Genomic DNA, 12,683 nt, shown 5'->3' with positions numbered 1-12,683 from the left:
TACTCCCCCCTCCCTCACACTATACTCCCCCCTCCCTCACACTATACTCCCCCCTCCCTCACACTATACTCCCCCCTCCCTCACACTATACTCCCCCCTCCCTCACACTATACTCCCCCCTCCCTCACACTATACTCCCCCCTCCCTCACACTATACTCCCCCCTCCCTCACACTATACTCCCCCCTCCCTCACACTATACTCCCCCTCCCTCACACTATACTCCCCCTCCCTCACACTATACTCCCCCCTCCCTCACACTATACTCCCCCCTCCCTCACACTATACTCCCCCCTCCCTCACACTATACTCCCCCCTCCCTCACACTATACTCCCCCCTCCCTCACACTATACTCCCCCCTCCCTCACACTATACTCCCCCTCCCTCACACTATACTCCCCCTCCCTCACACTATACTCCCCCCTCCCTCACACTATACTCCCCCTCCCTCACACTATACTCCCCCTCCCTCACACTATACTCCCCCTCCCTCACACTATACTCCCCCTCCCTCACACTATACTCACCCCTCCCTCACACTATACTCCCCCCTCCCTCACACTATACTCTATACTCACCCCTCCCTCACACTATACTCCCCCTCCCTCACACTATAGTGTGAGGGAGGGGTGAGTATAGTGTGAGGGAGGGGGAGTATAGTGTGAGGGAGGGGTGAGTATAGTGTGAGGGAGGGGGAGTATAGTGTGAGGGAGGGGGAGTATAGTGTGAGGGAGGGGGAGTATAGTGTGAGGGAGGGGGAGTATAGTGTGAGGGAGGGGGGAGTATAGTGTGAGGGAGGGGGAGTATAGTGTGAGGGAGGGGGAGTATAGTGTGAGGGAGGGGGGAGTATAGTGTGAGGGAGGGGGGAGTATAGTGTGAGGGAGGGGGGAGTATAGTGTGAGGGAGGGGGGAGTATAGTGTGAGGGAGGGGTGAGTATAGTGTAAGGGAGGGGGAGTATAGTGTGAGGGAGGGCAGAGTATAGTGTGAGGAAGGGCAGAGTATAGTGTAAGGGAGGGGGAGTATAGTGTGAGGGAGGGGGGAGTATACTCCCCCTCCCTTACACTATACTCACCCCTCCCTCACACTATACACTATACTCCCCCCTCCCTCACACTATACTAACCCCTCCCTCACACTATACTCACCCCTCCCTCACACTATACTCACCCCTCCCTCACACTATACTCACCCCTCCCTCACACTATACTCCCCCCTCCCTCACACTACCAGGACAGGATGTCCCTGGTTACCCACAATGGTGTACCTGTGATTGGCTGTAGTGGTCACATGTGGACAGGACACAAAGGCGCGGTGAACAGAGATGAATGGGGACCAGGGAATTGCCATTAATAAATTTTTTAAATAAAATGGCAACTTATCTGGATTTGTGGATTTCTTTGAGGTCAATAGAAAAATCACAGTAAATCTGTAGAATTTCTGCAGAACATAAGGGGGACCTGAGGGCCGTATACAGAGAGCTCCCCCTGGAGGTGGCTGCAGGCATCAGAGTATTATAAAGTTACCTCTACAGCAGGGAATGTGGGGCTGTAACAGACGGGAACCCCGACCCTCATACAGATAAATCACACAATTAGTAAGGAAGGAATTTTGAGACCTTTCAGATTAAAAATAAAACCAGAACAATGGGTGCATTTTTTTTTTACAATTAAATGATTTTTCTTTCAATCTGTTAAGCGGTGCGCTGATCACCAATAAGATCTTTGTGGTGACGGCAGAGACTGAAATGTTTCAAAGCTTTTTACATTGCGTCATAAAGCATTAACTAAATTCTAATCTTTCCTGCATGCAAATTAAAGGGGTTATCCCAGGAATCATTATTGTTAGCGAAATTGACAATTTGCAGTAGGTTTTAGCCTTAAAATACCATGGGAGGTGTCTCTAGACAAAACCAGTCTCCTTCCCCCTCTGGCAGCTGACAGGACGGTTCCTTCTTAGTGCCTTGACAGAGGAGTCTTCTCATCTATACTGAAATATTACTGCGAGGCTCTGCTGCTTCCCCCTCTGGCAGCTGATAATATGGTCCCTTATAAAATGGATTTTCTTAGGTATACTGCCGAGTTACTGTGGTTATGCTCCTTCCTCCTCTGGCAGCTGACAATATAGTCCAGGGATGGGGAACCTTTGGGCCTTCAGCTGTTGCAAAACTACACTTCCCATCATGCTTGGACAGCCAAAGCTTTGGCTTCGCTTTGGCTGTCCAGACATGATGGGAATTGTAGTTTTGCAACAGCTGAAGGCCCGAAGGTTCCCTGTCCCTGATATAGTCCCTTCTTACTTTCCCTACGCAGAGACTTGGCCATGGGGTAGTGACTGAGCATGTGTGTCCCTCGGCACTCTACTTAGGTGGTGGACGTGCACTTTGCTATAGACTGTGAACACTAGGTGTCGCCATACTATAAGGAAATGTCAGAGATCATTATAAAGGAAAATTTGCATATTATTTGCTTGGCTAATTATATAACCATGACGTTCTTCGTGGGATAACCCTTTAAAGACCACATTGTGCCTCCGCCTCAGGCGGCCAATGTCACATGGTGCTACTCCGGCTATTGTTTAGTAAGATCTTACCACAAAGTATCAAAATCACAAAGCAGAAGAGGACACGACTTCCAAAAATTTCCGTAAAGAAATTGGATTTATTGTGGTGGTCAGATAGGTTTTAGTTTATTCAGAACATATTGGCTTAAGAAGTGAAAGAAATCAAGCGAATATGCAACGCTGCAGGAGTGAACCTCCGGATTATCGTGACCGGGCGCCATACTAAAGATGGCGGCCAGGGGGAGCAGGGTTCCTCGCAGATCTGCAGCGTTATTACAGGGATTTGGTCATAAACCGCTGGAGAATAAAATATGTCAGAATATCAGAAAACTAAAAATCGCTAAAAACACGGCGGGAACAAAATCAGTCAAAATCCTTGATATTTCGGCTCAGTATTTTGTCCTTATTTAAATCTGGTTTGTGGGGGGGATCGGGTCACGACCTGTATATATTTACATCCAGAGCGGACAGAAACAAGTGGCGCGGGGTAATAAAATATTATAACACTATCAGAGAAGTAGAAAATGTTTTATAAAACAAAATTCAGTGTAAAATCCGAACGCACGCTGCGGTATAAGGCAAACGGTAAAGGAAGGCCGCTCCTCTCCGGTTACGTCTCCTATAACTACAACATCCGCCATTATTATCCTATTCGTACTCAAGTTTATCATCATCATCATCTCCCGTTCAGCCGTCACCTTCCTCCATCTGGCTCTCACCCATGTCTGGTACTGGGGAAGGTTAGATATAGGTTACTGCACCTTTACTGTTTTTCTCTAGTGTAATATCTATGTAAGACGTGGGCACGTAGCCTTCCTCGCCGTTCTGCCGTCTTGCTCTTGTCCAGCCGTCACCTTTATCTTCCTCGATAATATACATGACTTCTCCTTCCTTCATAGCCAAGGTGCCTTCATTATTACCTGGATGAGAGAGAAACAAGATGTAGTAACGTCCTTTGAGGAAACGCTCAGAAAACTGAAACATCAGAAAAAGGCAAAAAGAAACAAACAAAAACTTAATAGATTAAAATCTAAAAACAACCAGTTAATCCTTCAATCCTTTAGAGCATAGCGCCCTCTGGTGGTGAATGTCAGCTGAGCTCTGTAGGGACATTGTCTCACTGCATCACTGTATACTAGAGATGAGTGAATATATACTATATACCCCTTTATTGCCTTAAAGCCCCTGGAACTTGCAGCCGCACTGGTGGATACATCACACGTACCATCAAAGGGATAGATCGCTTTACAATGTCCAATGGCGGGGAGGGGGTCATCATCATCAAACTCATCGTCAAATTCTGTATGTACAGCGGGCTGAGGCTGGATTCTGCCTTCTTGGTTCGCGTCTTCTGTGTAGCTTCCTTCCGGACTGTCGAGACACATGGAAAAATATGTTACACATATAGATGTAGATGAAACAACCTGGCAGAGACTAAAGGGGGCAATGTGGCATCAGGGAACAGAAACCTGTCGGCCTGCATGTACCGCTGCATTGGGTTTGGCTGACTCTGATAAGCTGGATCTGTTAAGCTCAGAAATACAAAGCTTAAAATGTATCAAAACCGAAGCGAAGAAAAAGTGAAGAAGTTATAATTTCTAAGGCCCTGAAGAAGCGACTTGTCTCCTGCACTTTCTATAACTCTTCCTATTGTTGTCAGTCAGAGATGGCGGCTTTTATCTTCCTCGCCGCTGGGGTTTCCAGTTCCCAGACCTCTGTTTCAGACTTCCAGATGACACAATATAAAAGCGATCTCCCTGTAAGGCGAGTTTCTCACTCCCCGCCAGGCTCAGCAGGGGATTTCAGGCTTCTGCTATTCATTACTTTAGTCTTCACCTGAAATACCCCGAGCATCCTCCCTTATATCACAGCAAGTCCACATCACCGAACCCGAGGTAAAGCACCGATCGCTCCCTCTTCTCCATCAGTATGAGGCGGGTGCTGCACTGTGTATAGCCATTACTACTATATATGTGCTGATCCCTGCAGTGTCCCTGGACGTCTCATACTGACGTATCACCTGCGGGGTCCGGCCTCTGATCCGGAGAATGATTGGGTGCAGGGTTTAATGGCCAGGACACTTCACACCAATCACCTATCTGCTTCCCTTTCTGTCGATCACATGAGAGATCCCCGGATTCTGAATATTTGAAAAAACACAAGAACATTCGCTCCAGTTCTAAAATAATTTTTTTCTTAAGTCTTAAATTTCATTTCTGACCACCTGATTTTTATTCATGGTTGTATACAAAATACATAAACATGCATATAAGTATATACTGTATAGATGACAATCTACTCATAAACATACAAGTGATGAGACAACATGATACAAGTTTAAGTAGATCTATACAGTATATACTTATATGCATGTTTATGTATTTTGTATACAACCATGACTAAAAATCAGGTGGTCAGAAACGCGTCAGAATGAAAATTAAGACTTAAAAAAAAAAATTCAGAGCTGGAGAGAATCTTCTTGCGTCTTCCCTCAATTTAACCCCATATATACCCCCCTTCTGGTTGTATATAACCCCCCTTTCTGGTTGTATATACCCCCTTCTTCTGGTTGTATATACCCCCACCCCCCTTTCTGGTTGTATATAACCCCCCTTTCTGGTTGTATATGCCCCCCTTCTTCTGGTTGTATATAGCCCCCCCCCCCCTTTTCTGGTTGTATACCCCCCCCCCCCCCCCCCGTTTTCTGGTTGTATATGCCCCCCTTCTTCTGGTTGTATATACCCCCCCCCCCCCCCCGTTTTCTGGTTGTATATGCCCCCCTTCTTCTGGTTGTATACACCCGCCCTTCTGGTTGTATATGCCCCCCTTCTTCTGGTTGTATATACCCCCCCCCCTTTTCTGGTTGTATATGCCCCCCTTCTTCTGGTTGTATATACCCCCCCCCCCCCCGTTTTCTGGTTGTATATGCCCCCCTTCTTCTGGTTGTATACACCCGCCCTTCTGGTTGTATATGCCCCCCTTCTTCTGGTTGTATATACCCCCCCCTTTTCTGGTTGTATATGCCCCCCTTCTTCTGGTTGTATATACCCCCCCCCCCCCCCGTTTTCTGGTTGTATATGCCCCCCTTCTTCTGGTTGTATACACCCGCCCTTCTGGTTGTATATGCCCCCCTTCTTCTGGTTGTATATACCCGCCCTTCTGGTTGTATATACCCCCCCCCTTTTCTGGTTGTATATGCCCCCCTTCTTTTGGTTGTATATACCCACCCTTCTGGTTGTATATACCCCCCCCCCTTCTGGTTGTATATGCCCCCCTTCTTCTGGTTGTATATACCCCCCCCCCTTCTGGTTGTATATACCCCCCCCCCTTCTGGTTGTATATACCCCCCCCTTTCTGGTTGTATACACCCCCTCTTCTAGTTGTGCAGCACCATTCTCTTGAAGTTCTGCTTTAGCTTCATTCTCAGAGGAGAGAGGTCTGATGTGAATGGGACGACCATTACTTCCCACAATACCTCTCTCTTCCTTGTGCCACCAGGTGGTTGGCCTCGGCGCTGTGTCTCCGCTCACTTCTCTGGGCCACCTTGCCTTCCACTTCTGACAGCCAGGCCTGGACGTGGAGACAAGAAGATGTTACAGCTCAGATATAGGATCCTGTACAGAGGAGTGAGTAATACAATCCGATAATATACACGTCCTATATTATCCATCATGCGGAATGGGTGTAATATCCGGATGTTATGAACTGATAGACGACATTTCCATACGGTGATATTACCGCTCAGGATCTCTGGGTTATTAATATGTCAGCTCATCGGGGATGCTTTATAGATCGGGCTAGAAATCTCATACTAACTATACTAATTCCTTTATATTCTCTTACTGGAATCAGGTAGATCAGATGGGAACGGCCGCCCTCCAGATGTTGCCTGGACAGTAAAGCGTTCGCTGTCCATACATGATGGGAATTGTAGTTGTGTAACATCTGGAGGGCGGCCGGTTCCCTGGAAGAGAAGAAGGAAGCCGCCACTTATTGAATCCACCTTCTGCCAGTGCTCAGAGATGGGGGGGTCAATACTGACTGCAACACCTAAGGGGGTATATGGCCGGGATCGGAGTCTCACCGGTGGCGGCCATTGCGGCACAGTATCAGATGTACGATGCTGTGAATGTGGTGGCCGGAGCCCACATTGTACATGTATATATGCAGTAACTTCTGAGTGTACGGCACTGAGCAGGAGAGGGTTAAAAGTCCTGTCCGTGTATGGCGGCTTTGCAGGGATGATTCAGGCTTCACGTTTTCCTCATTATTTCACTGACCTCATTCTTGTGTATCTCCATGCGAAGCTTCTCAATGTTATTCATGGTTTCTGCTATTTTTGGTTGCAAGCTGCTGGGGTCTCCCATCTGTGGGCTCTTCTCATAGACGTCTTTCATTTTATTCAGAGCTTCTCTATGGAAAGAAGAAAGGATCAGTCACCACTACAGGAACCTTCCTAAAGTGATCGTGTATAGGAACAAGCACAATGACACGAGCTGCACCTGAGGCTTCCAGAGACCCCGGCTCTTACTCTGCATTAGGGGTCTTTTACAGTAAAAGATTTGTCAGTTGCGGACTGGAGAGCGTGGATGGTAAGTATACACTGCTGCTTGTGATCTGGAGACTGACAGCACAGATATGTACATATTCCAGACCTATACACACATATATATTATATATAGTCTAGAACCCATGGGTTCTAGAATATATATAATATATATGTATATGTATGTACGGGTCTGGGATATGTACATATCTGTGCTGTCAGTTACCAGTTATCGTCCATATGGAAAACCATTTACATCTCGGACTGTTGCACTGGAAACAACACAAGTAGCTCCGGCTACAGAGCGCCATACACACTACAGGCCACCATACACACATTACAGGCCGCCATACACACATTACAGGCCGCCATACACACATTACAGGCCGCCATACACACATTACAGGCCGCCATACACACATTACAGGCCGCCATACACACATTACAGGCCGCCATACACACATTACAGGCCGCCATACACGCTACAGGCCACCATACACACATTACAGGCCGCCATACAAACATTACAGGCCGCCATACACACATTACATTGATCTGCAGGGAAAATAAGAGGCTGGTGCGTCCTGGACGGTATATAACACAGCGGGGAGATCCGCCACATTCTCCGGAGCTATAAACCCTCTCATTAGATGTCGGTGCGTCCAGGACGGTATAACACAGCGGTGACATCCGGCACATTCTCTGGAGCTATAAACCCTCTCATTAGATGGCGGTGCGTCCTGGACGGTATAACACAGCGGGGAGATCCGGCACATTCTCTGGAGCTATAAACCCTCTCATTAGCCGGTGCGTCCAGGACGGTATAAATCAGCGGCAGGTAAGCCGCCATCACTTACTTTTGATCAATCTCCTTCTGAAGTTCTCGGTTGAGTTCATCGATTCTTTGCTGCAGTTTCTTCCGTCTTTGCTCCGGGGGAAGGTGACTGAAATCTTCTAAGGCCGGGCCCTGTGCAGAGAACAGATCAAATGAGTAACAGTAAGGGAAGCCGAAGCAACAGAGAGCGGAACAAAGCGGATGTCTGATTGGGAGAACAAGCACAGACCCATAGTGGACACCATAGAGGTCGCTGTACACCTGGTGCAACCACCACAACACTGAAGACAACACAGCCACAGGTATACTGGCCTTATAATAAAACATATTAGAAAAACATGGCGTCCTTTCCAGCTTTCAGGATCTTGTAGTTTACATTTCTCTGCCTGCAGACACCTGGCGGTACACCAATGTGCGAGGCAATCATCCCACCATCTAATGTGTATGGGGGTCTCAACTTGTCAAGAGAGAGAAGGACCAGACTGTTCAGTTATGATTTTAGATGAACCTGTGCTGTGAGGGAGAGGAGGCGGGGCTTGCAGTGTGTGTGAGGCTATACACACCGCTGCTATAATGTGCCTGCACTTACACTCAGCCATTCACACTGCTGTATATAAATATTTCTCTCACTGTCCTCCTGCACAGCTCTGTGATTCTCACCTGATTGGTCCATGCTGAACACACCACTCCCCCATTGCAGTCATGTGACCACACAGACCTGCGACAGCAGCCCTGCTTCTATATTCTAGCCTGTTGTACTACTCTACTGCGTTATGGGGATCTGCAGCTCCATCCTGTATCTACAAGCTGCTGCAGTGTTATAGGGGTTATACAGTTACTATACATTATACACCACATGCTGCTATACTGTACAGTAACTTATAATATCACATATCCAGCTGCTGTGTTATCAGGGTTATACAGTTACTATACATTATATACCACATGCTGCTATACTGTACAGTAACTTATATATCACATATCCAGCTGCTGTGTTATCAGGGTTATACAGTTACTATACATTATACACCACATGCTGCTACACTGTACAGTAACTTATATATCACATATCCAGCTGCTGTGTTATCAGGGTTATACAGTTACTATACATTATATACCACATGCTGCTATACTGTACAGTAACTTATATATCACATATCCAGCTGCTGTGTTATCAGGGTTATACAGTTACTATACATTATACACCACATGCTGCTACACTGTACAGTAACTTATATATCACATATCCAGCTGCTGTGTTATCAGGGTTATACAGTTACTATACATTATATACCACATGCTGCTATACTGTACAGTAACTTATATATCACATATCCAGCTGCTGTGTTATCAGGGTTATACAGTTACTATACATTATACACCACATGCTGCTACACTGTACAGTAACTTATATATCACATATCCAGCTGCTGTGTTATCAGGGTTATACAGTTACTATACATTATATACCACATGCTGCTATACTGTACAGTAACTTATATATCACATATCCAGCTGCTGTGTTATCAGGGTTATACAGTTACTATACATTATATACCACATGCTGATTGCTATACTGTACAGTAACTTAAATATCACAAATTCAGCTGTTTCTCATTGTTTCATCTGTTCTACATGTTATTCAGAATAACAATCAGTATATTTGTGGAGCCAATTGTCTGCAGATCAGTGATATCTTATGGGAAAATTTGCTTTGGTGTAAGAGTAGATTTGGATTACAAGCGCCGTCCAAGAACGTATTATGTTTGTAATCCAAGGCACCACTGTATACACTTTTAGTCGAAATCCTCTTTCCTGCAATAAGTGAATTAGAGTGACTGGAGGAGGCAGCGGCTTCCATGTTACACAGGAGCGTCTTGGATCTGGAGCTGCTGACCTAGAAGGAACACCGCTAAACCAGTGAAAATATGATTATTGGGGAGCAGCCAAAACCCAGGAGAACGGCAAATGTGAGTAATGTATGCGGCAGCATCACCGTCATTATTCAGCGTGGAAACATTCTACTCACGTTCCACCGTCCCGGAGTCTGGAATAAGTCATTTATTATTATAACAAACTGATTCACCACGCCGACTCCAGCCAGGCCGAGGATGCAGCGGATAAATCCCCGCACCGCCATATCTCACCGCCTAAACACGCAGCGCAGGACTGGGAGACTAACACTGATGAATCAGCTCCGTTTGCTGACAAATTTTATGATATAATAAAAGCAATGGAGAACTTCTAGTGTCATCTCGAGAGCGGAGGCGGGGGGCGACCGCGGGGGCCAGCGAGAGGGGAGGGCAGGGGGAGGAGAGTACATGTTATTATATAACCTGCACCGCCGTATAACATACTGCAATGCGGTGCTGCACACTGGACTTGTGATTCACTAATTCTGGAATAAGATGATGATGAGAGGTGAATGAATAGCTGGGAGGGATACACAACCTGTAGAGGGGTATACGGCACAGGGAGGACCTTCTCCATCACTTGATAGTTATGATCACACGGAGGCTTCAGATGTCACAACAGATGGATTTCTCCCTGTATTTAAATGTATTTTCATTCTGGAATAGCTTTTTTGTGAAATCCTTCCATGCTTCCTTGCCCTGGCGTAGCTACCATGAAAGCAGACCACACAGAAGCTACAGGGCCCCCGGCAGGGGACAAAGCATAGTCTGCCTCTGTGGTACGGTTCACACCAGCCACTGGCAGCGGGTCACAGCTGCCCCCTCACCCACCCGACAGCCTTTGGTAGGGCTCCCCCTGGACAGCCGCCCCCGCAATGGCCACTGGCCCTCACCAGCCACCCGGCAGTATACAGCAGTCCCCTGACCAATGCAATCCATACAATGCTGCCATTCCAGTCCTCCCTGCTGAGCCCTGTTTACATGGTTAGTATGGCTGTATACTGCTGAGCCCAGGGATAAACTGTGGAGGTGACGATGGTATGAGGGTAAGGTGCGTATACGGATGATGTGCGTATACGGATGATGTGCGTATACGGATGATGTGCGTATACGGATGATGTGCGTATACGGATGATGTGCGTATACGGATGATGTGCGTGTACGGATGATGTGCGTGTACGGATGATGTGCGTATACGGATGATGTGCGTATACGGATGATGTGCGTATACGGATGATGTGCGTATACGGACACATCGCCGATGATAAGGACCAGGATGGCAGTGATGGGCTCGGCGGGGGATGGACTTTTTGATCACAACGAGCACATTTTTTAATAACGTGGAAAAACCCTTAGAACGTGAACACAGGAAACTTCTAGAGATGAGATTTGTTTGCACAGCTAAGAGCTCTGACATCGAGCACAGGAAGACGCGGTCGCAGGTAACAACCAGAACTTTCTCTTTCTGCAGAACACAGTGAAGGAAATATACAACAGCAATATATACAGTATATTATCAGTCACACACGTTATATCCAGACGTCCCCAGAGCGCGGCCACCTACCGTCTCCAGATCACCAGACAAGATGACCCTATCAGGAACACAGTAAGGAAAACAAACTGCGCCACCCCTGTCCTCAGGTTGTAAGCGGTATTACAATTCACCTCCATTCACTTCAATTGAACCGAGCTGAAAACCTAGACCCGACCTGAGGACAAGAGGGGCGCTGTTTCTGGAGCAGAGCGCCCATGATTTTACAAGCCTGGATAATCCCTTTAAATAAACCATAACAAGGGACAAGACAGAAAGCAGAATAACCCTCGTGTGAAGACGTTGTAAGAGGATTAATATCATATACATGAAAGCGAGTGAGGGTCACACAGATGGAGAGCGCTGACAGAACACAGGAGCGTCACTCAGGCCAACACGTTCCAGATCTACTGGCTGCGCAGGAAGATGGAGGATCCTTAGGGCACAGAGGTCATAGGACAAGTATAAAGCAGTGAGAGCGACACGATGGACACACAGCAGCGGCGGCGGCACACGATGCTTACCATCCTCAGTGACCACTGCACCGGCCCCAGCAGCAGAAAGAAACGGCAAGTTACTGAAAGATAGTGCACACACCGGCCAATAACGTGAGAGAGAAGAGGAGACGTCACAATGCAGAAGAACAGGGCGACATTTCCTAACAGCTCCATACTGTACCCGTATAAACAATGTAGAACAATCTCGGCACTCACGTTATTGCAGCAAGACGTGAGGGCTGAGATCTTTCTGCATTGGATATTGCTTAATCCATGAGCAACACGGTACAAGGATTAAGGGTGGAGTGCCGGTGTAACAGGCCAGAGTATACACCAGCCCAGACTATACCCGGGGTATATTTTGGCCTAGGCCAATTCATACCCCCTCAGGCCATTTTATACCCCCATGAAATCAGCAGCAGTGAGTAATGCACACAAGAAATACTTAATTTTTTTTACATATTATTGGGGATTCGGATTTGTCTGCTGAGTTAAGTGAGACGCTACTGATGGAAATCTTAAAAATCTAAACACACAGGAGGAGATTTATCAAACATGGTGTAAGGTGACACTGGCTCAGTCGCCCCGGCAACCAATCAGATTCCACCTTTCATCCCTCACAGACTATTTGGAAAATAAAAGGTGGAATCTGATTGGTTGCCGGGGGCGACTGAGACAGTGTCACTTTACACCATGTTTGATAAATCTCCTCCTATGTGTTTAGATTTTTAAGATTTCCATCAGTAGCGTCTCACTTAACTCAGCAGACAAATCCGAATCCCCAATAATATGTAAAAAAAA

At 46.8% G+C, this 12,683-nt stretch overlaps 1 protein-coding gene across 2 annotated transcripts in view; it reads right to left on the bottom strand.

Annotated features, from left to right (window-relative positions):
- Positions 1-12,683, bottom strand: part of FNBP1L (formin binding protein 1 like) — a 103,403-nt gene that overhangs the window by 4,841 nt on the left and 85,879 nt on the right. Inside the window, exons 10-14 of one of the 2 annotated variants that reach the window (XM_069967703.1) lie at positions 7,964-8,073; positions 6,841-6,973; positions 6,036-6,130; positions 3,786-3,931; positions 3,322-3,480 (exon numbers count right to left, since the gene is read on the bottom strand). In XM_069967703.1, the coding sequence (XP_069823804.1) occupies positions 3,322-3,480; positions 3,786-3,931; positions 6,036-6,130; positions 6,841-6,973; positions 7,964-8,073 (643 nt within the window). Of the gene's footprint in view, positions 1-2,629; positions 3,481-3,785; positions 3,932-6,035; positions 6,131-6,840; positions 6,974-7,963; positions 8,074-12,683 lie in introns of those variants that run through there. The other variant, XM_069967702.1, reaches the window with a different exon arrangement.

Source organism: Dendropsophus ebraccatus, chromosome 4 (assembly GCF_027789765.1).
Source record: "Dendropsophus ebraccatus isolate aDenEbr1 chromosome 4, aDenEbr1.pat, whole genome shotgun sequence".
Classification (NCBI taxonomy): Eukaryota; Metazoa; Chordata; class Amphibia; order Anura; family Hylidae; genus Dendropsophus; species Dendropsophus ebraccatus.
This window is presented reverse-complemented; position numbering and strand designations above follow the sequence as displayed.